General features: G+C 46.3%; 1 protein-coding gene across 1 annotated transcript; it reads right to left on the minus strand.

Annotated features, from left to right (window-relative positions):
• Positions 1-26,743, minus strand: LOC123448500 (growth-regulating factor 8-like). The gene is made up of 4 exons (XM_045125413.1): positions 26,443-26,743; positions 25,942-26,121; positions 24,975-25,284; positions 1-709 (listed from the first exon to the last, which is right to left on the minus strand). The coding sequence occupies exons 1-4, from the start codon at positions 26,639-26,641 to the stop codon at positions 412-414; spliced, it is 987 nt and encodes a 328-aa protein (XP_044981348.1). The 5' UTR covers positions 26,642-26,743; the 3' UTR covers positions 1-411.

The raw sequence follows: 26,743 nt of genomic DNA on the forward strand, positions 1-26,743 counted from the left end.
TAAACCAACTAATACATAGATTTTTTTTTCAATGCTCATATAGATTCTGCAGGTCTCTACGCGATTTGATGTAACGGGTCAACAAAACAGACAATTGAAATCAACAATACACCACAACAGAAGCTGAAGGACTCGAACACATAATAAAGAAAGAAAATACAAAAAATATATACCAATAAACACTAGACATGAACATAGTTTTAGTTATTTGTGATTCCACAAGACCAGCCGGAACACTTGAAAAGAGAGCTGGGCCTCCGAGGTTGTGCGTTCTACCGGCACCCCATGAGATAGGAATTATTAGTGCTGTGATTCTCTGGTACAGGACCCACTTTTTAGTGTTGCTGCTGGACACGAGACTTAGGATTCCAGTTGGAGGATCTAACTTGGGCTCTCGATCCATTTTGTCAGTTAAGATGTTCCATAAGCTGACTGGCAACTCTTGCTTCTGAAAACCTCACCTAGAGGTCCATCGTCAAGTGTTTCCCTAGTTACTGGCGACCAAGTTTCCTGCAACCTATAACCTTTTTCTGATGAACTGCCCGCTCCATGTGTAATGTAAGACTGGTCAAGATCATGATGCAACTTCAGTGGTAAAAATGCTACTTTGTCACAATTTGAAGAAGAATGTGATGACGAGAAATCAAAGGAATGCATTGTAGTGGATACCAATGATTGCTCGACTACACTCTGCTTCTCCAGTGGTTCCCTGCAAAGCAGACTGTCTTCAGTTCAGGAAAGAAAACATCGTGCTGTACTGCACTATTTCCACTAAGGTTGCAATTTGCAGCATTGCCTGAAACTATTGAACATCAAGCATATCCAATCATATATAGTGCTTCCCTTCCCACTAGCTTGCCACTACTTTGCATAGATTTTTGGAGAAAAAAATTCAACAGAATGGAACATAAAATGAAGTTCATCAAAGGCGGCATGAATTTAAAACTAAATGAGGAAATCATAGATACAGTAACAACTTTGATCAAACCAAAGAATGGCATGGGGACTTCCCTACTGTCTACGGCACCCATAGTCTCATGTAACTAGTCTGATCTAACTTCTGTTGAACTGCTAATTCTTTTCCTTTTCCAAAAAAACCCACATACGAAAAACTAGATCGTGTAATTATGAGCACAGATTGGGAAGATAAATTCCCGATGGTAACGGTACGCGCTCTAGAACATATTGAGGCACTATCGGACCACGCCACCATACTAATATCTATTGGCATGCTAAATCCAAACACAAAGCAACCCTTCAAATTTGAATTGGGATGGCTTGAACGCGATGGGTTTGATAAGATTGTTCAAAAAGTATGGGTAAATCCAGTGAGTGGTATTTCGCCTATTCAAAGATGGAATCACAAAATGCGTAACTTACACGGTCATCTTCGAGGCTGGGCTAGACACACCGCCGGCATTCTCAAAAAAGAGAAAGAGCGCCTTTGTACCATCATTGATGAGCTTGACCGTCAGGCAGAAGTACGTGTACTTTCACCGCCAGAGATTGAGCTCAAAAGTCAATCTAACGCCCAAGTAGCACGTATGTTGCGCGAGGAAGAAATCAAATGGTACCAAAGATCTAAGGCACTACACTTGCTCAAAGGGGACTCAAATACGAGATACTTCCATAATGTCGCCAATGGCAGACACAGGAAGAAACGTATTCACTCCCTTGTCCAGGATGACGGCCGGATTGAAGGACAAGAACAACTCAAGGCATATACCACGAAGTACTATCAAGGTCTGTTAGGGGCTCCAGAGCATGGAAATATTACCATGAATGAGTCACGAACGGATGACATCCCACAGGTTTCCGCTGAGGAGAACTGAACTCCTTTCTAAATTCTCCCTTCACTGAAGAGGAGATTAGAAAGGCGGTCTTCCAAATGGAAGACAATAAGGCACCAGGCCCAGATGGATGTCCCGCGGAGTTTTACCAACAGTTCTGGGACGTCATCAAACCTGATCTTCTAGAATTATTCGGATGCTTGCATTCCGGGCAACTAGAACTGTTCCGCCAGAATTTTGGGGAGATAATTTTGTTACCAAAGATTTTGGAGGCAGAAAGGATACAACAATACAGACCTATATGCCTCCTTAATGTTGGCCATTATGATTGACCGAGCTAAGCAAGACGGACAGATAGAAGGGGTAGTCCCACACCTGGTTGATGGGGGCTTATCAATCCTTCAATATGCAAATGATACGATTCTTTTTATAGAACACGATCTGGATAAAGCAGCGAATCTGAAATTAACATTATCAGCTTTCGAACAGCTATCAGGATTGAAAATTAATTTCCATAAAAGTGAATTGTTCTGTTTTGACGAGGCCCAGGACGCAGCTGCTCAATATGCCGAGTTATTCGGACGCGAGCAAGGTCAATTTCCTATTAAGTATTTGGGTATACCAATACATTATAGGAGATTAACGAATGCAGAATGGATACACGTCGAACAACGTCTGCAAAAACGACTTGCAAGTTGGAAAGGAAAATTACTATCCCTCGGAGGAAGACTGGTTCTCATAAATTCAGTACTCACTAATATGGTACTGTATATGATATATTTCTTCTAACTACCCAAAGGAGTCCTGCATAGATTGGATTATTTCCGATCGAGATTCTTTTGGCAAGGGGATAGTGAGAAGAAGAAATTTCGACTGGCTAAATGGAACGTCCTCTGCCGACCAAAAGACCAGGGAAGACTGGGGATACATGACCTACAGGTTAAAAACTCAGCCCTCTTGGGTAAGTGGTTGTTTAAGCTACTTACGGAGGATGGTGTCTGGCAAACACTCCTTAAACGAAAATACATAGGCACAAAACCATTATCACAGGTACAATGGAGACCTGGTGACTCGCATTTTTGGACCGGCCTAATGGCGACTAAGAAACATTTCTTTCGCTTTGGCGTATTTAAGATTAAGGATGGTTCGGAAATTAGATTCTGGGAGGACAAGTGGTTAGGGAATACCACACTCCGAGAACAATATCCGACTCTGTACAATATGGTGCGACACAAAGGTGCTACACTTGCTTCCGTTATGCAAGAGTCGCAACCGGGCGTGACGTTTAGACGGGATTTAATTGGTGCCAGACTACAGTCTTGGATTACCTTGTTGGGACGCCTGGCCAAGGTTCAGCTGTAACAAGGTACTGATGAGTTCCGTTGGAATCTATGTGAGAACTAGAAATTCTCGGTGGATTCCATGTATAGAGCGCTAACAGAGGCTCAAGTGCCAGTCGATAATAACAAAAAAATATGGCGCATGAAAGTACCACTAGAACTAAAGTTTTTTGCGTGGTACCTTCGGAAAGGGGTCATTTTAACTAAAGATAACCTAGTCAAACGAAACTGGCACGGCAATACGAAATGTGTATTTTGTCCCCAAGAAGAGACAATAAAACATTTATTCTTTGAATGCCAATTCGCTCGGTCTATTTGGTCCGCTATCCATATGGCTTCCAACTTATATCAGCCTACTTCAGTTGCCAATGTTTTTGGTAACTGGCTATTTGGGATAGATACTAAGTTTAGAACCATTTTATGGGTAGGAGCGCTTGTCGTTATATGGTCGCTCTGGCTCAGTATAAATGACAAGGTTTTTAATGATAAAAATTATTCTCCAGTGCAGGTTATCTTCCGGTGTACGGGTATTCTCCGTTCGTGATCCACATTACAACGGACGAAGTTTCCCGACCTTTTTATGGAGGCTTTTGTGCGATTGGAGAAAGTGGCGAGGGATATTTTTATCCCACATGGATGGCAGCGTGACCTCTGGATAGGCCCTCCATAGGCAACGGCGGTTTACTTTTACTAGATTGTATTACGTCGTTTGTTGTTTCACTATTTTCGAATGTTTCGATTTTTGGCTGTGTGCATCCTAGCTATGCAGGGGCCGGGTGTAATACTTAAATTTTAAGTAATAAAAGCCCTTTATCAAAAATTACATCATGTATCCTGACATAGATGATTGTCATAGATAGGAATTACTAGCCTGGCCCATTTATTGTTTTACAATAAATCCTAGTAAAATCCCAGAGGCCCGTATGGCCCATTCATGCACCATAAGGGGAGTGAGGAAGCTTAGTCTCACCAAGCTAGTGGAGGGTGTGTTGGACCAATACAGAAGGTTGGTTCTTCTGCACTAAGAGCTTGAGAACAGGACAGACATACGCGTGCTCCTCCTGCACCATCCGGCATGCCTCACACATGCGTTCATGAATGAGCCGAGCCAGGCTAGGACCTATGCTATGTGTACACGCTGCCTTCTTTTTGTGACACGTGAAGAAGTGGAAACGTTATATTACTAGTGGTAGATGAATGTAAACAGCGTCGATTGGTTCACTCTTTGTAGTGTTCAGTTCTCAAGGTAGCTCCTCTTTAATAGAGTTGTTTGCCTTCTGGTCCAGAACTTTTAGCCGCCTACGTATTTCGCACTCTGCTTCACAGTATGCACCGCGAATTGGAGCAGCAAGCCTCAAAACCATTGTCGCTTCTGATTCTATACGGAAGAGAGGCAATCAAGTTTTTGGGGAGTGTTGTCGCATGATTGTCGCCTTCTCCAACGTGGTTGCGCATGACTACTTCACCAACGACAACCTCCTTGGTGACATGGCTTCTGATGTTGCCGCAAATGCTTCTTCCTCAAGATCGTATGTGTTCCTATCCTTTCTTTTAGGGGTTGCTTCTGGCTTTCTGGTAAAAGCAATTGATCTGAATTTGTTACTCTTATCATACATCCCTGATACAAGTGACGGTAGAGAGGGATGGGGTTTGATTACAGTTGTGGCGTAATAAGTACTTACATTCCAAAACTCTGAAACAAGTGACGGCATAACCGACTGACTCTCCTTTTTGGAAGGGGCTAATGGGGACAAAAGCTTCCTTCTTCAACTGGAGCAAATTCATTGTGGGGAGCGGAAACAGTACTAGGTTTTGGGAAGATACCTGGCTGGGTGAGACAGCACTAGCCTTGCAGTATCCTTCCTTATACAACATTCCACAACGGAAAGAAGTATCCGTTAGTACAGTGTTGAGTTTTGCTCCCCTTAACATTCAATTCAGGCAAACACTAGTTGGTGAACGATGGGATAGATGGAGGTTAACTCTGATGCGCCAGATACCGTACCTTGGAAGTTGTCAGTGTCAAGTGTCTTCTCGGTTAAGTTGATGTATAGAGACCTAATAAACACCAGGCCTATCCCGAGGTCGGTTCGCATTTGTTAAATCAAAGTGCCGTTAAAAATCAAGGTATTTATGTGGTTTGTGTATAAGGGAGTGATTTTGACAAATGATAACTTGGCAAAGTGTAACTGGGAGGGTCGTAAATGATGCTAATTTGTGATCAGGACGAAACAATACAACATCTGTTTCTACAATGCCCACTGGCTAACTTATTGTGACGGACGAATCACGCGTCCTTTAACGTATCTCCGCCTGTCATGGTTTCGCATTTATTTGGGACTTGGTTAACTGGGGTAGAGCCTAAGACTGCGGCACATATTCGAGTGGGAGTGTGTGCATTGCTTTGGGCCATATGGAATAGTCGGAATGATGTTGCTTTTAACAGACAAACCATTAAAAATTTCTTGCAGGTTATCTTCAAGGCGTCTGCCTGGATCCGTAAGTGGTCGTTACTCAACCATACAGACCACAGGGAGCTTACGGATATCGGATGCCACCGCTGGAAGATGGTCGCATGGGATACCTACAACCGGTTGGGCTGGCGGTCCAACAATAGGATAAGTGTCTAGTCATCTTACCCTATTTTCGTCGGTTAAGGCCCTTTTTTATGAGATTTGTCAGCTTGTCTGAGACTTTGTTCGGAACCTGAACCTTTATTAATAATATGGCTGTGTGCATAAAGAAATGCCGAGGCCTGGGGTATTCCTCCTTTTCAAAAAAAAAAAGCATACATCCCTGATTACATGTCTAGTATGTGTAGCAATTTTGTTTGTTTGACTATCATGTTTAATATGTTCATGTTTTACCTGCCGTATTTCTGTATTGAACTTATTTGTCCACTGCTCATATTATCAACAATCCAAGATCCTGTTTCTAGGCAATTTTCTCTGATTGCTTTGGCTGTAACTGTGAAACCTCCAGTTGTCGAGGGTGTGAGCTACAAGAGAGGGCGTGCAAGGTCACTGCTTTGGCTTACCATTATGAACTGTTGTCATGCCTCCAGGGGCAAGCGGAATGCTTACTCCTAAACAGGAGCAAGCTTTACAGGCTAATGACAGTCTTTCATGACAATTATGGCTGCCAACTATGCGTGGGATGCGCTCAAGGCCAAATGTGAGGTTTTGGACGTAGATAGCTAGTTGTGTGTCAGGGAACAATACCATAATTACAAGATTACTGGCTGCTCCGTGGTTGAGCAGGCTCGTGAGATACATCCATTCGCTAAGGAACTTGAGCATTTTCAGTGTGTTACGGGACAAGTTCACTGACGGGGGCACTATTGCCAAGCTTCCTCGTTCGTGGAGAAATTTGAAACTTCCCTGGAACAGAAGAGAGGAGTTTTCTGTTGTCAATCTCATTAGCACTCTTGATGTGGAAGAGAAGGCGAGGGTGAAAGGCACACGTGTTCGTGTCCATAAGAGTAGTGTCAATTTAGTACACAAGAAGAATTTTCATCCCCACAAGTTCAAGGAATATGAGGACAAGAAAGAGTATCACGGCATAACAAGGCCTCACAATGTACCAACTTGGGACTGATAAGAAGAAAGAGTTTCTTTGAGGTAAGACACAATTTTTAAACCCTCGGTTCTACTAAAACATTATGAGCAAACAAATAATGAGATTTGTGAGGACGAGGACAATAAAGCTCAAAAAAGGAGCAAGAGACAGAGGACCGAAAAGTCCTTTAGTGAGGATTTCATTGTGTACCTCATGGATGACACTCCCACTTCTATTTTAGAAGCATCTCCTGATGTTGACTACTGAAAGGAAGTTGTATGTAGCGAGATGGATTTCGTCATGGCTAAATGGGACATGGGAGATCATTTATTGTCCTTATGGGTGTAAATCTACAGAATGTAAGTGGGTGTTCAAGAAAAAGCTAGGCCTAATGGTACAGTTGAAAAGTACAAGGCTCGGTTTGTAACCAAGTTATACCCAAAACAAAGGCGATAATTTCTTTGATACTTATTCACATGTGGCCAGATTGCCCACTGTTTGAGTACTACACTCATTGGCTACCTCTAACGGTGATTCAAATTCGATATCTGATGCTGATAAATTTGATATAACGATAGATCAAGAGACATCGTGACATGGCTATGTCGTCCTAGGCTACTGGCCGCTATCTAGCCCCGTCCGGGTCTGCTTGACCCGCGGCCAACCGGCGCTGGCGCTGGCGCCGCCGCGATGGCTATGCGGAGGCTCACCCTTGCGTCCGGCGCCTTGTCGCCGGCAGCAAGGGGGGCGACGAGGTGTCTCATTCGGGATCTCGTTTTTCGCTATTGTCGGCGGGGGCATCGGAAGATGGCTCTGATCATGAGGCGGAGGAGCTCGCGGAAGGGGTAGCGACCGATGTGCTGGTCGAGGAGCGAGCGGTCTCGCAAGTCGTCGCCTGTCGGCCGTCCAAGTCCAATGAGCAGCTGGCACAGGAGTTCTGGACTGAGATTGGGTACCCAACACCCGAGTCGCAGGAGTTCTGGACTGAGATTGGGTACCCAACACCCGAGTCGCGGTTCTGGGAGTACCGATCTTCGTCGGTCGAGGATGGAGTGGATCAAGGTACGTTGGTTGGTTCTTCTTGCAGGTCGGCTGGGAGTAGGATGTCCGAGGGGTTGCCTCATCGTCGGAGGCCGGGAACGAGGACGTATCCCCGCCACCAGTTCGGAATCGACCGCCACGACTAGGTGGGGTCAAGATGTCGACGTTGCGGCTGGGATGGTATGGTCCTCTACCCCGGCCTCGATCACGCCTCAACCGTGCCTCGGTGATTTCTTTCCAGCCGCGGTTGTCGCTGTCGACGTGATGGTTGACAATGGCAAGGCGTTGATGGACGCCGGCGCGGCCCCAGTGGACGCTGGCGCTGATGGCGGACCGGAAGAGATGGCGATTGAACATCCGCGCTATCCACGCGAGGACGACGGACGCGCAATTCAAATGCCGGTCTCGCTGGTGGGCGGGCCCGGGAAGCATGCAGATCGTTCATCGCCTTGGGCTCATCTGGGCCTTTGGATCGGTGGGCTGTGAAGGCAGAAACTCAAGAAACCTATTTCCACCGCAGCGCAGCTGCCCTCAAACACCGACGCCGCCGTCTCGACCTGTCGTTCGCCAGACAAGTGCGATCGCTAGCACGCCGCCGTCTGCTGGTGGTTACGAGGACGGGCAGGCGAGGCGTTCGTTCGCTGAGTACTTCGCTCGGCTTCTCCAATGGCGGCTCCACCGCGTCCTGTCGGGCAGTCGGATCAAAGGCCTAATGCTCTGGCATTGGGAACTCCATCAAACGCGCCTCCAGGGAGCGCTGCTGCTGGTGGTTTTGGTGCCGCCACGGGTCCGGCGACTTTTGCACCCGGGCCTCCCCTTGTGCCGGGGCAGGGTTCGTTTCCCACGGCTGCTCCCAACCTGCCGCCAGGGTTCGCCTTTGGCACGGCTGCTTCAGCGATTGCTGGTCTGGGGCAGAAGAGAAAGAAGAAAAACAAGAAGAAGAAGGCGCCAGCGACAGGTGGGCAAAGTCAGCAACAACACGGAAGTATAGTGCAGGCTGTCCCGGCCGGGGCAGAGACAACGCAACCCATCCCCCCGACACTGCAGGTTCAGCCCACGCAGGAGCAGGTTCAGCCCACGCAGGCGGCAGTTCAGGTGCAAGTTGCAAAGAAAGTTAAAACACGATGTTGGAAGTGTGAGGTGGACACACATGCTACCAAAAAGTGCATGGAACAACACTATTGCTACATTTGTGATAACGCTTTGCCAGGGCCGGCCCTGGCGTATGGCCGGCGGGGCGACGGCCTAGGGCCCACGACAGGAGGGGGGGGCCATAATATTGTATGTATGTAGTTCCTCCGTAAACTAATATAAGAGCATTTAGAACATTATTTTAGTAATCTAAACACTCTTATATTAGTTTATAGAGGGAGTACATTGTAGCGTATTAAAATATATATATATAATACAAAAAAGGAAGAAATCAGATGGTTAGACCCAGCTGCGATCAATTACCCAGTTTACGCACACGTCGTAAAACCTGTTCGTGGCTTCGTCTTCCGGTCGCCTCGACGGCTCGTCTCGAGTGCCCTCGTCAAACGAATTGCCGGCTTCAGTACTGCAGCGTCTCGGCCGGCTTGTCGCCACTGCGCGCGCCGGCCGACCGGCAGACCAGCCATCCAACATCCGAAGAAACGCTGATCTTGAAAAGGATATCTTGGACAATGTTGATCTTGATTGTGCCCTTAATGACTTTGCATCAAGAAACGCCCGAAGAAACTTTTTCTGAAGAACTAAATTATTACTGTTGTCGATGAAGTCAGAACTTTGTTCTTATTTGAAGTAATCATGTCATTTTAGTTTCATTTCCCTATCTTTTTAGTGTTATTATTGTCGATTTAGTAAGTTGAATTTTTGTTATTATTATTATCGATGGAGTCAGTCAATTATTATAATTAAATTTTAAACTAAAAATATATGGTCTTAGAACATAGCGGCCCATGTCATTGAGTTCGCCTAGGGCATCCCGAAACACATGGCCGGCCCTGCTCTTTGCATCCACTAAAGAAGTGTCCTACATTGAAGCTTCCAAAACCTTGTGTGTTTGTTGCTGGTATGGGAAATAAGGACAACCATGTTTGCTCAGTTTCCGGATAGCGCTCATAATGCAAAGTTGGTTCCAAACTCACGTCCCGTTGCCCTGGTAAAGGTTGGTGGCACGGCTGCTACAACAAAACAGGTACAGGATCAAGTGGCACGTATGTGCCCGATACCGTCTTGGGTCTCGGGGGCTATCCCACATGGAGATAGCTCGTTCACAATCGGTTTCCCGTCGATGGAGGTGCTCTCGAGATTTGATGGAGTTGATCTTGGCATTCCAGTGCAGGACACTAGGCTTGCTTTCAATCGGTGAAAACCAAAGGAGATTGTGCCTAAGATGGAGTTACACCAGACCTTGGTACACGTCACTGGGGTGCCCCACCCTATGCGCCATTTTCTGGGCATTTGGGCTTGTTGGGACTCTGATTGGCACTACCATTGATGTCAATCTTCTCTCACTCCGACGTAGAGGAGTGGTGCGTATACTCGTCGGAATGGCGGCTGACGACTGCTTCAAAAAGATGGATGAGTTAGGACCGTATATTCAGACGGATGGTATCTTATTATCGAAGGGATACGAGTTCACTTTCCGTCCGGAGCCAGAAGGCTTTATGCCGGAATCAGACTTTATACCTCTTGCTTGGGATATCAAAAGCAAAGACAGCGCAGCAGATGGAAACATGGAGGATAGTCACACTGAACAACGTGGACAGACTTTATACCTCTTGCTTGGGATATCAAAAGCAAAGACAGCGCAGCAGATGGAAACATGGAGGATAGTCACACTGAACAACGTGGACATGGTGGAGCTTCAGCGCATGACGATGGCGGAGTTACGAATATGTCGATTGACCAAAGTCCATCACCTCATGAGGGTCAAGTTCAGTGTTCTTCGGTGGCTAACATCCTTTGTGGAATTGCTCTGACGCCTTTCAATCCCAGTCCTAAGTCACCACGTGGTAAGGAGATTGTTCGTGAGATGAGCAAGTCTGGTGCTTGGGGTACCATGTCTGCATACGTATCCCTTGATTCTGGCGGAAAGACGCTGGGCTCGAGTTCGCTTCCTACCCCTACCCAGAGTACGCAGGGTGGCAGCGAGCTAGCTGCAGCCTGCTGCTCACTTGACACAAGCGCGCCGGTCGTTCTTGTTGCTTCGCAACCGGCTAATGTGCATGCACATGACGCTGGCGGCTCGGCGGCTCCTCCACCTGCTGCAGCTGCTGCAACCGCGGGTGGTCAGCCCCACACCGGGGCTGATGTGCCTGCCCATGACGCTGGCGGCTCGGCAGCGGCTGCAGCTGCTGTTGCAACCGCGGGTGGCCAGCCCTGCACCGGGGCTGATGTGCCTGCACATGAGGCTGGCGACTCGTCGACGCCTGCAGCTGCTGCTGCATCCGCGGGTAGCCAGCCCCACACCAGAGTGACGATGGATGGTGGGTCGCCACTGCCGCGGCCTGTGGTACATGTGCTGAAGGATGGGCTCGTTGAGGAGAGTTCTGCTGTCGCGGATGCGGGAACGGTGTCAATCCGGCACATCTTCAACCGGCGGCAATGTTGGCGGACAGCCCACCAGCGAAGGATGCCGTGGTCGAGGGGGCTGCTAGTTCATCCTTGCCTCCTCCCGCGGCGCAACAAGGATTGGGGCCTCGCTCGCAGGCGACAGTACCAAGGCGCAACGAGCGTCACCGTACCATGGCCGACGGCGCTTCTGTCATGGACGAGGACGCGCTAGCTAAGGTCATGCGGCAAAAGGAGGCGATGCTATCAACTACTCCTATTGGTACGTCTCCCGCTAACAGGTCCTTTCTTTCTTATTCCAATTCTAAATTATCATCAACTTTGAAGAATGTTGGAGTTTCTTTAGGTAGAAATGAGAAAGAAATTGTTGTCTCGGCCAACTTGTTGAAGCATGTGGAGTATGATCGTTTAAAGGTCTCTCCAGGTGTGTCTAGTAGGCCGGTTACCGCACCTAAGAGGATGATGAAGCGAATGCCTTTGTGGATGGACAATTTTCATCTCATCTTGTGGGGGTGGTAACGGAGGTGGGGATGGATGAGGATGAGCTAGGATCTATTTATGATCTCTACGCTTCAGGCCGGAAATCCAAATCCGCGAAAGGCAAAAAAAAGTTTAAAAAAACGCGGAAAATGCAAAAATGTCAAAATCCCCAACTGTTTCCCAGTGAATGGTATGTTCATGAATAGCAGAGGTCTTGGCGACTTGGTTAAACATCTGAATATTGCACAACAAATTTTGGATCATAGGTTGGAGTTCGTGGCTATTTCTGAAACTGGAAGCGAGTGGCTAGACCACCTGTCTGGCGGCATGGACTTTACTTGGCAATCTATTCCCCCGCGCGGTAGGTCGGGTGGCATCTTGCTTGGCATTAAATCAGATTCCATGGAGGTGTTAACTTTTTCGGATGGTGAATTTCATATTAAATTCAACATCCGTAATAGAGTTGATAACTTCCTTTGGAGCCTGGTTGCTGTGTATGGTGCTGCTCAGGAAGCTCATAAGGTTGCCTTCCTCCGTAAACTGGTTAACTTGGCTAATAATAACCCACATCCTATTCTAATAGGTGGAGATTTTAATATGCTAAGGTTCCCACATCAGAAAAGTAAAGGGAGGTTTGATAACCATTGGCCTTTTTTATTCAATGATGTCATCGATAGCTTGGATTTAAGAGAGGTACACATGACGGGTAGGCAATTCACTTGGGCGAATAGTATTCCTGAGCCAACATACGAAAAACTGGATCGGGTACTAATGAGTACCGATTGGGAGGATAAATTCCCGTTGGTAACAGTGCGCGCTCTCTAACGTATTGAGGCATTATCTGACCATGTCCCCATCCTTTTATCTACTGGCACATTGAAACCATCTACACAACACCCCTTCAAATTCGAGTTGGGATGGTTGGAACGTGATGGGTTTGATGAGTTAGTTAAAAAGGTATGGTCCAAACCAGTAGGTGGTGATTCACCTATTGGAAGATGGAATAATAAAATGCGTAATCTCCACATCTATCTTTGAGGTTGGGCACGGCACACAGCTGGTATTCTTAAAAAAAAACGCCTGTGCTCCATCATTGACAAGCTTGACCGTCAGGCAGAATTACGTGTTCTATCACCGCAGGAGATCGAGCTTAAAAGCCAATCTAACGCGAATATAGCACGTACGCTGCGTGAGGAAGAACTCAAATGGTACCAGAGATCTAAGGCACTAACCTTGTTGAAAGGGGACTCGAACACGAGATATTTCCATAATATCCCAAATGGCAGACATAGGAAAAAGCGTATTCATTCCCTTAATCAGGAGGAAGGTCGGATCGAAGGACAAGAGCAACTCAAGGCATATATTTCTAAATATTATAAAGGTCTGTTCGGTGCTCCAGATGAAGGAAATATTTCCATGGATGAGTCACGAACAGCAGATATCCCCCAAGTATCCATTGAGGAGAACTCCTTTCTAAATGCTCCCTTCACTAAAGAGGAGATTAGAAAAAGCGGTCTTCCAAATGGAGCATAATAAGGCAGCAGGCCCAGATGGCTCTGCCCTGCTGAGTTTTACCAGCACTTCTGGGAAGTCATTAAGCCGGATCTTCTAGATTTATTCGGATGCTTGCATACCGGACAATTAGAATTGTTTCGCCTAAACTTTGGGGAGATCATTTTGTTACCTAAATTTTTGGAGGGAGAAAGGATTCAACAATATAAACCTATATGCCTTCTCAATGTTAGTATCAAAATCTTTACAGAAGTGGCAACCATTAGGTTAAATTTGGTGGCCGATCATGTGGTTAAACCTACTCAAACTGCTTTTATGCAAGGTAGGAATATCCTGGATAGGGTCGGTGTTCTACACGGAACCATACATGAGATGCATACTAAAAAACTTAATGGTGTAATTTTCAAGATAGACTTTGAAAAAGCCTATGATAAAGTTAATTGGTCGTTCCTACAACAGACTGTGAGAATGAAAGGGTTCTCAAAAGAGTGGTGTGCCTTAATCCAGAGTGTTGTTTCTGGAGGTAGCGTCGCAGTAAAAGTCAATGATGACATAGGACGGTACTTCGAAACAAAAAAAGGGGTTAAGCCAAGGGGACTCCATATCTCCCATACTATTTAATTCAGTGGCAGATATGTTAGCGATCATGATTGACCGGGCTAAACAAGATGGTCAGATTGAGGGGGTGGTCCCACATCTAGTGGATGGAGGACTATCAATCCTTCAATATGCAGACGACACGATTCTATTTATGGAACACGATCTAGATAAAGCAGCGAATCTGAAATTAACATTGTCAGCCTTCGAGCAATTATCTGGGCTGAAAATTAACTTCCACAAAAGCGAATTGTTTTGTTTTGGAGAGGCCCAGGACGCAGCTGCTCAATATGCCGAGTTATTCGGATGCGAGCAAGGGCAATTTCCTATTAAGTATTTGGGCATTCCAATACATTATAGGAGATTAACTAATGCAGAATGGAAGCACGCTGAAGAACGTCTGCAAAAAAGACTGGCAAGTTGGAAAGGAAAACTCCCTGGGAGGAAGATTGGTCCTCATAAATTCAGTACTGGCTAATATGGTACTGTATGTTAGGAATAAGCAACTTGTATTCCCATGAGACCATAGGCCAGTATATATACATGTACAAGTGGTGGACTATATGCAGGAAACCCCTTATATATCGGGATAAATACAAAAGGGTACATGACTTATATTATAACTCTAACACCCCCCCCCCCCCCCTCAAACTCATGGTGGATGAACAACACTGAGTTTGGAGAGATAAAAGCCATGTTGTGCTCTAGTCTGGGCCTTCGTCAGGACATCCGCCAACTGTAACTCGGAAGGCACATACTGAAGAGCAATGACCTGATCCTGCACACCAGCGCGCACATAGAAAGCATCAACACCAATATGCTTGGTGAGCTCATGCTTCACAGGATCGCGCGCAATGCTAATAGCACCTGTACTATCAGATAAGAGCAGAGTCGGTGTAGTGACAAAAACACCAAAATCCTGAAGTAACCACCGTAACCAAGTCACCCCTGCCGTTAAAAGAGTCATCGCTCGCAACTCAGCCTCTGCACTCGAACGGGAAACTGCAATCTGTTTCTTCGTCTTCCAGGCAATGAGAGAACCACCAAGAAACACACAGTAAGCAGAAAGTGAACGGCGATCTAAAGGATCACTAGCCCACGTAGCATCTGAATAGGCCTGAAGCTGTAAAGAACTGGAGCGAGGAAAGAATAGACGGTGAGAGATCGTGCCCCGAAGATATCGGAGAACACGAAGGAGATGACTATAGTGAACCGATGTGGGAGCAGAGACGCACTGACTCAGAATATGAACCGGATAAGAGATATCCGGACGAGTGACAGCTAGATAGACAAGACTGCCAACAAGATGACGATAACGCGTCGGGTTAGGCAGGGGATCACCATCAGTAGCACGGAGGTGAACATTGAGCTCCATAGGAGTCTCAACAATGCGCTCGTCAGTAAGAGCAGCACGAGCAAGAAGATCCTGGATATACTTTTCCTGGGATATAAAAAAGCCATCAGAGGTAGAAGAGACTTCAATCCCAAGAAAGTAGCGAAGAGGTCCAAGATCAGACATAAGAAACTGCTCACTAAGACGGGCCTTTACAAAGGCAATATACTCGGGGTCATCCCCAGTGATGATCATGTCATCAACATAGAGAAGAAGAAGAGTCCGACCACGAGGAGAAAGGTGAATAAACAATGTTGGATCATGAGCACTCGCTGAAAAACCATCGGCAGTCACCACAGAGGCAAAACGCTCAAACCAGGCACGAGGGGCTTGCTTAAGGCCATAGAGAGAGCGACGAAGACGACATACCATGCCATCAGGAACAGAATACCCAGGTGGTGGCTGCATGTACACCTCCTCACGCAGCTCACCGTTAAGAAAGGCATTCTTAACATCAAGCTGAGATATAGACCAGTGGCGTGCAGAGGCCACGGCAAGAAGTGTACGAACGGTGGTCATATGGGCCACAGGAGCAAAAGTCTCGTCATAATCAGGACCATGCTCCTGCTGAAAACCACGAGCCACAAGACGAGCTTTGTGACGCTCAAGAGAACCATCAGAGCGAGTCTTAACCTTGTAAATCCACTTACAAGTGATGGGACGGACTCCGGGAGGAAGGGAAACAAGATCCCACCTACCAGTGCGTTCAAGAGCAGCAATCTCCTCTGCCATCGCAAACTGCCATTCAGGATGAACAACAGCCTCACGATAGGAAGTCGGCTCAAGAACAGCAGCACCAACGGTGGGAAACCCAAGGCGATCAACAAGCGGACGAGGGCGAGAACGCAAGGCATAGGGAGGCTGAGATGAGGATGACGACACATCCGCAAAGGCATCCACAGAGGCATCCACATGACGTGAACGACGAGTGTAACACTGAGGAAAAGATGGAACAATGCAAGGGGGGATCGCCAACGTAGAATCGGGGGGTGAAGACGTAGAAGTCACCGGAGATGAAGGTGCAGAATCCGGTGACATGCCAGGAGAGGAAACCGTGGGAGATGGTGGTAGCAAATCGACAAGAGGTGGAGAAGCAGAGGGAGCGAAACGAATAGGCAAAGGCTCAATGGGGTGAGAGGTGTATCAGGAAAAGTGATGAAAGAGATATCCTCCACTGAAAAGGTCGAGGAAGATGGGCGTGGGTAGAAGGGACAAGACTCGTCAAAAGTCACATCCCGAGAGATACGCATCCGACGACCGATAAGATCCCAACAACGATAGCCCTTATGCTCATCACTGTAGCCTAAGAAGACACACTCAACAGACTGAGCGGTCAGTTTGGTGCGTTCGCGAGGGGCAAGAAGAACATAGCAAACACAAGCAAACAGGCGAAGCATCGAATAATCGGGAGAACGATCAAAAAGACGCTCAAAAGGAACACCACCCTGTAGAGCAGTAGAAGGTTGTAGATTGATGAGATAGGTGGAGGTGGAGACGGCCTCAGCCCAGAAATGAGGCGGGAGAGAGGCAACAATCATCATCGCACTAGCCGTCTCAAGAAGGTGACGATGCTTGCGCTCAGCTACACCATTCTGAGCATGAGCACCAGGACAAGAGAACTGAGCAAGTGTACCCTGCTCAGCGAGAAATCCACGCAACATCTTGGAGATATACTCTCCAACAGAGTCAGCACGGAACACACGAATAGGCATAGAGAACTGAGTGTGAACCATGGCAGCAAAACGCTTATAGATAAATAATACCTCACTACGAGAAGACATAAAATAGATCCACGTGTATCGAGAGAAATCATCTATAAAGATAATATAGTAGTGATGGCCTCCCCTCGAGGAAAAGGGAGCTAGAACCCAAACATCCAAGTGGAGAAGGTCAAAAGGACGCTGAGACACAGTCTCGCTATGAGGATAAGGTAACTGAACCTGTTTACCAAGCCGGCAGCCCTGACAGTCTAAAGACACACCACCGGAGACGGATCCAAGAAGACCACGTCGAACTAAGGATGAGAGACGAGAGCCACATAAATGAACCAGAGATGATACCACTCTTGAAAAGAGCTGGTAGACAAGGCAACAGAAGAGGAGAGACTGACTGCGGTGGCAGCGGATGGAAGGTGAAGCCAGTCAAGCTCCCAGAGACCCTGAGAGTCACGGCGCCGGGGGCCAGCACCAAGAAGAGCACCAGTGTGACTGTCCAGAACTGAACATGAGTCAAAGTCAAGGATGACCCGACAATCAGAATCAACAATCTGGCCACCAGAAAGGAGCTGCATGGTAAGCCGAGGAACATGAGCAACATCGGGAACATGAAAAGATGAAGTGCTAAGAGTGCCTCGGCCAGTAACCGGGAGAGAAGTATCATCAGCTTTAAGAACAGGAACAGGAGAATCAAGAGGTCGAGTAGATGACAGAGTGGATGAATCAGGAGTCATATGAAAAGATGCTCCAGTATCAAGAACCCATGGAGATGTACCTGCGTGTGTAGAAGGTGGTCTCACAATGCCAGAAGAGTCCGTAGCAGAACCAACAGAACCTGTCGAGGAAGAAACAACAGATGGAGCTAGCAGACATTGAAATCGTCCAATCTCCTGCTCAGCCAGAGGCGCAACTGAAGATGTCGATGTAGACACACCCGACAACGGAGAGTCGAAGGCAAGCAGCAGGGCGCAAAGTCGCGCAATCTCGTCCTCGGTGAAGTACACAGCTGAAGTAGGTGGCGTAATGACACGAGGAGAGAAGCGACCACCACCACATGTGGAAGCCGCTAAATATGGCGGTGTAGCATGTCCAGTATCGTCTGCAAAGACCGGTGGAGAAGACGAGGCCGTGTGCAGACAAGCACCAAGCGCCAAGGGAAGACGCGTGGCCGAAGAGCAGTCCATGGAGTCATAGGCACCAGGACAACCGGCGAAAGTCGGGAGAGGTGTCGGGGAAGAGCGACATGCACCGATTAAGGTCGCGAGAGGAGTCGGTGTAGAGCGACAATCACCATATGTAGAGCTCGCAGGAGCAACAGAAGAACTACCAGCACAGCCGTCAGGAGTCACGGGAAGCAAGAGACTGCAATGTTGCATGCTGGTGTAGACCATTTTTTTCTCTTTTTTTTTTGGTCAACGACTACGTGTAAGCCCGATCCGATCTGGAGGGCAGAATCGAGCAGCTGAGCGACAGGATCCGATCTGGAAGGCTGAGGCGAGCAGGAAGAGGAGCAGCTTGGCAGCAGGATTCGTCCTGGAAGGCTGAGGCGAGCAGGAAGAGGAGCAGCTTGGCAGCAGGATTCGTCCTGGAAGTCAAGCACGCAATTGTAACTCGGGTCAAGCGGATCAGCCGCCTCGTCACAGTCGGGACGACTGGAGGTTTGGCTACGGGATCTGGAAGGCTCGATGGAGGAGATTTCGGTGGGCCTGGAGCGCTTCGATCACGAGAGGTCGTGGTCTTCGATCTGGAGCGCTTCAATCGGGAACAACCTATCTGGAGCGGGGCTTCTATCCCACGGGAACCAGCAGCAGTTGGAGACGGCTTCGATCAGGAGCGGGGCCTGCAGTGCTTCTATCCCACGGGAACCAGCAGTTGTTTGGAGATGGCTTCGATCTGCAGCAAAACGGGAAGGAGAAGGACATCGAGGAAGACTTCGATCGGGAGCAGGAGGCAGGCGCTGGCACGAGGTGATGAGGAGGAGCCGCTGCCTGACGGGAACGAGCCAGAGAGGAGGGCGGCGGCGTGGAGCGGATCAACAGCACGAGTTGCGGCGTGCAAAAGTTAACCAACGCAACCGAAAGTCCGAACTGATGGAAAGGGCTAGTGCAATCCACATATACTGTAACACCCCCTCTCACGTGTGACGGGGAAGACAAGTCAACACGTGCAACCGAAAGAGAGCAACGGCGCGCGAAACTCACGTATGACTCAAGAGGCCTCTACGTGGACACAAAGGGGGGCTACCGGCAATTTTTTTAATAAATTGCGTAAACCAGGACTTGAACTCAAGACCTTAGCTCTGATACCATGTTAGGAATAAGCAACTTGTATTCCCATGAGGCCATAGGCCAGTATATATACATGTACAGGTGGTGGACTATATGCAAGAAATCCCTTATATATCGGGATAAATACAAAAGGGTACATGACTTATATTATAACTCTAATGCTGTATATGATATCATTCTTTTAGCTACCCAAAGGAGTCTTACAAAGATTGGATTATTTCCGATCGAATTTTTTTGGCAAGGGGATAGTGAGAAAAAGAAATATCGACTGACTAAATGGAATGTCGTTTGCCAACCAAAAGATCAGGGAGGACTGGGTATTCATGACCTACAGGTTAGGAATTCAGCCCTCTTGGATAAGTGGCTTTTCAAGCTACTTACGGAGGATGGTGTCTGGCAAACACTCCTTCAACAAAAATATATTGATACAAAACCGTTATCACGGGTCATCTAGAAACCTGGGGATTCACATTTTTGGGCCAGCCTAATGGCGACTAAGAAACATTTCTTTCGCTTTTGATGTGTTTAAGATTAAGGATGGATCGGAAATAAGATTCTGGGAGGATAAGTGGTTAGGGAATATCACCCTTCGTGAGCAGTATCCGACCTTATACAGTATTGTGCGCCACAAAGGTGCTATGCTTGCGTCTGTTATGCAAGTTTAGCCACCAGATGTGACGTTCAGACAAGACTTAATTGGTACGAAGCTACAGTCCTAGAATACCTTGTTAGGCCACCTAGCATCGGTGCAGCTGTCACAAGGTACTTATGAGTTTTGTTGGAATCTATGTGGGAATGGTAAATTCTCGGTGGATTCCATGTATAGGGCGATGGTAGAGACCGATATTCCAGTCGATAATAACAATAAAATTGGCAGATGAAGGTACCACTGAAATTAAAGATTTTCGCGTGGTACCTTCGCAAACGAGTCATTTTAACTAAAGATAACCTCATCAAACGCAACTGGCATGGAAGCACGAAGTGTGTATTTTGTCCTCAAGAAGAGACAATAAAACACTTACTCTTTGATTGCAAGTTCGCACGTTTTATCTGGTCAGCTATCCAAATGGCTTCCAACTTGTATCCACCCACTTCCGTTGCCAATGTTTTTGGCAATTGGTTAACTGGGATTCATACTAACTTTAGAACCATTCTTCGGGTAGGAGCGCTTGCCGTTATATGGTCGCTTTGGCTGAGTAGAAATGACAAGGTTTTTAACGATAAAAATTACTCTCGCTTGCAGGTTCTATTCCGATGCACAGGTACTCTCCGTTCGTGGCCCACCTTACAACGGACGGAGTTTCGAGACCTTTTTATGGTGGCTTCTGGACGACTGGATATGTATGATAATGTTGTGACAAGTGTTCGAACAAGTGATGGCGACACCGATGACTTTCCAATTAGAATAGGGCTACACCAAGGGTCAGCTTTGAGCCCTTATCTTTTTGATTTGGTGATGGAAGAGGTCACAAGGGATATACAAGGAGATATCCCATGGTGTACGCTCTTTGCGGATGATGTGGTGCTAGTCGATGATAGCCGAACGGGGGTTAATAGAAAGTTAGAGTTATGGAGGCGGACTCTAGAATCGAAAGGTTTTAGGCTTAGTAGAACTAAAACTGAATACATGAGGTGCAGTTTTAGTGCTACTAGGCACGAGGATGGAGAGGTTAGCCTTGGTGGGCAGGTGGTACCGGAGAGAGACACGTTTCGATATTTGGGGTCCATGTTGCAGAAGGATGGCGATATCGATGAAGACGTGGGCCACCGAAGCAAGGCTGGGTGGATGAAGTGGCGCCAAGCTTCTGGCGTACTCTGTGACAAGAGAGTGCCACAAAAGCTAAAAGGCAGGTTTTATAGGACAGCTATCCGACCTGCGATGTTGTATGGCACGGAGTGTTGACCAACCAAGAGACGACATATCCAACAGTTAGGTGTAGCAGAGATGCGCATGTTGAGATGGATATGTGGCCACACAAGGAAGGATCGGGTACGGAATGACGATATACGAGAGAGACTTGGGGTAGCACCGATTGAAGAGAAGCTGGTCCAGCATCGTCTCAGATGGTTTGGACATATTCAACGGAGGCCATCGGAAGCGCCGATGCATAGCGGACGGATAAAGCGTGCTGAGAATGTTAAGAGGGGTCGTGGTAGACCAAAGTTGACATGGGAGGAGTCCGTTAAGAGAGACCTGAAGGTTTGGAATATCGACAAACACTTAGCCATGGACAGGGGTGCGTGGAAGTTAGCTATCCACGTTCCAGAGCCATGACTTGGTTTCGAGATCTTATGGGTTTCAACTCTAGCCTACCCCAACTTGTTTGGGACTGAAAGGCTTGGTTGTTGTTGTTGTTGTTGTTCTGGACGACTGGAGAAGGTGGCGAGGGATATTTTTATCCCGCATGGGTGGCAATGTGATCTCCGGATTGGGCCTCCAGAGGCAACGATGATTTAGGTCTACATGATCGTATTACGTTTGTTGCTATTTTCGGTTACCGTACTGTTGGACTGTGGCTGTGTGCATCTTAGCTATGCAGAGGTCGGGTGTAATGCTTAAACCTTTTAAGTAATAAATCCCTTTATCAAAAAAAAAAACTTAAGTTCACAAGTGGGTATGTGTTTACTCTAGGTGGTGGCACTGTTTCCTATAAGTGTTGCAAGCAAACCATCTTAACGAGGTGAGCAAAACTCACTAACATGTAGAAGCAGAGTGGCTTTGTGACCTCTTGATGGACTTCTCGGTGATTGAAAAACCAATACCAACTAACCTAACGAACTGTGATTGCTAAAGTGAACTCCATATTAGATAAGAATAATATTTAGTCATCAAGACATGTGAGGAGGAGACTAAAATTGTTAGACTAACAAGAAACTCCGGAGTTAAGTGTTGGATTTTATCCAAATGTCTAAAAATCCATCAGATCCCTTCACAAAGGGCTTACCACCAGTAATAGGCAATCTATCGAGGGAGATTGGTTTGAGACCCATTGCATAAGTTATCCATAGTGGTAACCTATTCTGTGTGACTGAGATCCCGTCAAGTAGAATTGGCGAGACCATTTATTGGTTAACTGAGAGGAGAGTATTTTCTTTATAAAGAGTTAAAGACTCACTGTGCTAAGATAAAAATTTAGCCTAATCTGTATGGCAAGTTGAATTTTATCGTGATGTGTTCTGAGTGGCTTATTTATGTAGAGATGTTATCCTACAACGTATCTTAAAAAAACACAAATATATCAGTTCGACTATTAAAACGCCTCAATCTATGAGAATTGGGTGCTATTAAACATATGAAGAGGCCTAAGAGTATGACACATATAAGCTCCATCGGCAGGAAAACATTTCGGCAACATAACAAGGCTTTGCGTGATACTTGTTTGCACAACTTGCAGTTCAAGGTATAGTTCACTGTTCAAGTTGCCAATAAGTTGATGAGGACATCCCTACTACAGTTATACCCACAGCCCCTACACCAGCTCAGATTCTAGAGAACTTTTTTTGATAAATAGAGCCCGCAAATGCCAACTCAAATACTCCCTCCGTTTCTTTATATAAGGTGTATTTATTTTTCGATAAAATTCCACAATGTAAGGTGTATTTCTTCAAATATCTCGTAATTCCCTTGTTAGCCCTTTTAGAAAAGGAAAGTATCTCTCCTCTGATTGCATGCATCTCTTCTTGTAAAGAGAAAAAGGAAATAATCTCTCTCATGATTGTGCGTATCTCTTACTTTCCTAGCCTAAATGATTTTGTTGCCTCTAATCAATGATTTTGCCAAGGTTAATTTTGTCTTAACATGTGTATAATTACGCGCCTTGGTCACCGTGCCGGAAATAATACACCTTACATAATGGAACGGAGGGAGTATCAGGTACTTCCATCTTTAGGAACACTTCCAAGTACTTATGAGAAAAAGATGTTACCTAAGGCATATATATTGTATTACTTATGAAGGAAGGACCTAGCATGGACAAATTGGACACTCACTGGAGTATGATCAAGCATGGAGAAGGCAGCAAGCATAGGAGGAACGAGGACGAAGCTTCACATGATGATTTAGGACTTTGAAGCATCGTGATGACACGTGAGGGGCGTGGACGAAATGTACAAGATGATCTTGGAGTTGAATCACTCAACCCCCCCCCCCCCCCCCCCCTCTTTCTGAGATATGCTTCACACACTCTCAAACACACATAACTATTAATAGTAGTGAAGCTTAGCTCAATTAATCAGCCCCCCTCCCCCCCCCCCCCAACTCAGTCCCTCTATCACTCTCTTTGTTGTTTCCCACAACATACACAAGCTGTTTTAGTGGCTTGTTGTCTCACACAGCCAAAGCCATTCTCTTATTGATGCACTAGAAGAAAGATAGAATACATGCCTATTTATAGGGTTTCCCAAACCGACCTAAGCATAGTGAATTGTTTACTCTGCACAACTCATGCCTAACTAACTTCCTTGCATATGGCATATGAAGCACGTGATTGGATTTGTACAACCAATGCAAATTCCAACATTGTTTCTATTACTACTTGTTGCAACACTTTCTTACTGACTAAGATGCAGTCAAACTTCCTTTACCTTTTGACTGCTCTTACTGCCATGCGGCTATCATATAGCTTGACTAGAAGCTTCAGGCAAGATAGCACAAGTACTCCTCTCTGACATGCATGCGTATGTTCAAGATAATGACAATATTAATTCTAACAGATGACACTTCGTAATTTCATCCATAATCATGTATAGGTGTTGCGCCACCTTCCTTTTGGGCCAGGCCCATGTGTCTTCGGTGCAGTTTTTAGAGTTCGTTTTTTAGGTAGGAGACCGACTTAAGGTTGGATTCAACTCCCCCTCCTTGGACTGGCCGAATCTCACCTCTAACCCTCCCAAAATACCCATCTTAGGGAATCGAATAAGGGTTTGAGTTTTGTTCGATTGAGTTTTTAGTGTTCACTACTCATTACCATAGACACGAGGGTCGACGAGATCTCCTGTACTTCATGTTATCGGAACCCTGTTGTGTTGATCAAGTACTTCAACTTATATTCGCAATTTAGATAGCATATCTCAGAATTCTTGTTTGTTCTTCAATTAAATGCAGGGATTGATCTTCGTGATCAGGTTGAATGTGTTTAGCTATGGTTGGTTTCGCGATTGTTAACGTTCACCATCAATAATCCTGCTGTGTTTAGGAAGTTTTTGGAAAGCGCTCTCGCGCGACTGTTGGCTTCTCCAGCATGGCTGAACGCAACTATTACCCCAACAACGACTATTTCCAACGATATGGCTACCAGTGCTGCTGCAAACACTTCTTCTTCAGCACCGTATGCGTTTTTATCCATTCTGTTAGGGTTTGCTTCTGGATTTCTGGTACTAGAAATTGATCTAGACATGTTACTGTTACCATACATCCCTGATTACATGTCTAGTACGTGCAGTACCTTGTTCTTTCGATTATCATGTTTAATGTATTCATCATGTTTTATCTACCGCATTGCCGGATTGAAATTGTTGGTATTGCTCATATTTTCGACAGTTGAACTACTTAGGCACATCTATTGACCATTCACACCTGCCAGAACATTAGCTTGGTATGTGTATCAACCACAATTGTCATTTCTTTGGACAAAGGCATGGTCATTAATCCAGTAAGAGGCATGAAATGGGTATACTCATGTACTAGGACTTAGTAACTTTACCTATTGGACTGTCTTGGGAAAGGATCAGTCACATTAGCAGCTAAGCTTTTCACCTGCTGCTGCCAAGCCACGGCCTGGCAGTGTGATGAAAAACCACCAGAAACAGCCATGGTTTGTTCGGCAACGGTGGTTGTCATCTTTCGGCCTTCCACATGCTTTCTTGAACGTTGGCGACCATGGTTTATGTGTCGCTCACAGTACTTTTGGTCCCCAACAGAATCTCTGGAGCACCGCCACTTCTTGCCGTCTGTGCGGCGACATCTTCGGGGTTCTACATCAGCACCGCTGGAACGAAATGGTGCCCATCCTGCTGCAAATAGAGTCATTTCATATAAGAATTATATAAACCACACATATCATTCAAGTGCCCATGCTTGCATCACATCTGGGTTAGCACTTAGTACATGCGGAAAGCACACTCTGTAACATCAACTGCAGAATACTAATGATAGCATTTAGATATCTTGTTCCTGAAAGAGACTACACAACAAACAGAAATACTGGAATCCAATGTGAGTACAAATTTTTACATCTAAATAAAATCACTTAAAAGCACATTGGCAACAGAAAGTATTATCACAGGAGCATCATTACTCTAATGCAATCATTTGAAGTAATGAAAATGCTCACTTTTAAAAAGGAAAAATTGAAAAAATATAAACATAGATTTGTAACAAAAACAATCGGTACACAAAAGGAACCTTGACTACCGCTTATAGCCAACATTGTGTGACAGCATCTTGTCCCTAGCAGACACAAAATATAACTAAAACATGAAAGAATCACTATGTGCGATAAGTTATTTATATTCGAAACTACATAGCATACTAGTGGACGCACGTAACCACAACCATAGGTGACCTCTACTTGCTTCCTCCATGTTGTCCTGATGCCTATCTCGAGTTATTGACAGCATAAATACGGAGCAAGAAAATTAGTAATGACAGGAGCTGGATCCAAAAATTACCCCATGGATTGAGGCTCCTCCTGATGGGGAGGAGCCAACTGGATGGCACAGGGGCCTTTGCAGCTATGTGCTTGTAGATAAGGGCCTGGTGCTCAAGCTCCATCCACTGAGTTGGGGTAAATGGCCCCCTAACCCTTGCCAAAAAACCCTGCATGCTTGTCCCTGAGCTCAAACCCAACCCTGCAAATCACAAGAGAAGCAGAACGATAAGAACAAAGTGATGCAATGGTCATCAGTAATCGGGTCATGGTACTGAAGCGAAGAAGATTCCCATGGGCATGTTCCCCTAGTTCCTGCACACGCAAGATTCAAGGAAACAGCACAAATCTGTGCCCCATTTCACTTTTTCTTTCTTGAAGGAGAAAAAAGATAAGGTGAGATATTCCAACAATGAAAAAGAGAACACCTTTTGAGAATGAGTTGCAAAAGCAAAAGAGAGGGGAATAACTAAGGCCCATTTCGCCCTTCACAAGACCTCAAAGCAGGAGCTTCCCATCTCACCCGCTACATCATTGGAGAAGCTCAGCATCTGCGCCCTCGGAAAGCCGGTGGTTCCAAGAAAGGAACAAGATGAAGGTGGTGCTGGCGAAGCCCCTGCCGTCTCCAAGAACCCATCTGGGGCCTCTTGCTCCTCGCATCTGCCATGCTTCTGTGGCGAGCCCGGATGGCCGCCGCCGCCGCCAGCGCAGGAGCTCAGCATCGTCGTTGTTTGCGTGAAATGTGCAGGACAGACAGTTAGGAAGCATCGTTTGGAGCAATGGCCTCTTGGGCCATTATGGAGGGGAGAGCGGAAGAGGGTAAC

The sequence above is a fragment of the Hordeum vulgare genome, chromosome 4H, assembly GCF_904849725.1.
Source record: "Hordeum vulgare subsp. vulgare chromosome 4H, MorexV3_pseudomolecules_assembly, whole genome shotgun sequence".
Lineage (NCBI taxonomy): Eukaryota > Viridiplantae > Streptophyta > Magnoliopsida > Poales > Poaceae > Hordeum > Hordeum vulgare.

Excerpts from the sequence above, each read along its gene's own strand:
- LOC123448500 (XM_045125413.1), bottom strand. The coding sequence starts at position 26,641 with ATGCTGAGCTCCTGCGCTGGCGGCGGCGGCGGCCATCCGGGCTCGCCA. Across the intron at positions 25,285-25,941 it reads GAGGAGCCTCAATCCATGGG|CAGGATGGGCACCATTTCGT; the intron begins GTAATTTTTGGA and ends CTCTATTTGCAG. Across the intron at positions 710-24,974 it reads TTCCCAAGACAGTCCAATAG|GGAACCACTGGAGAAGCAGA; the intron begins GTAAAGTTACTA and ends TCTGCTTTGCAG.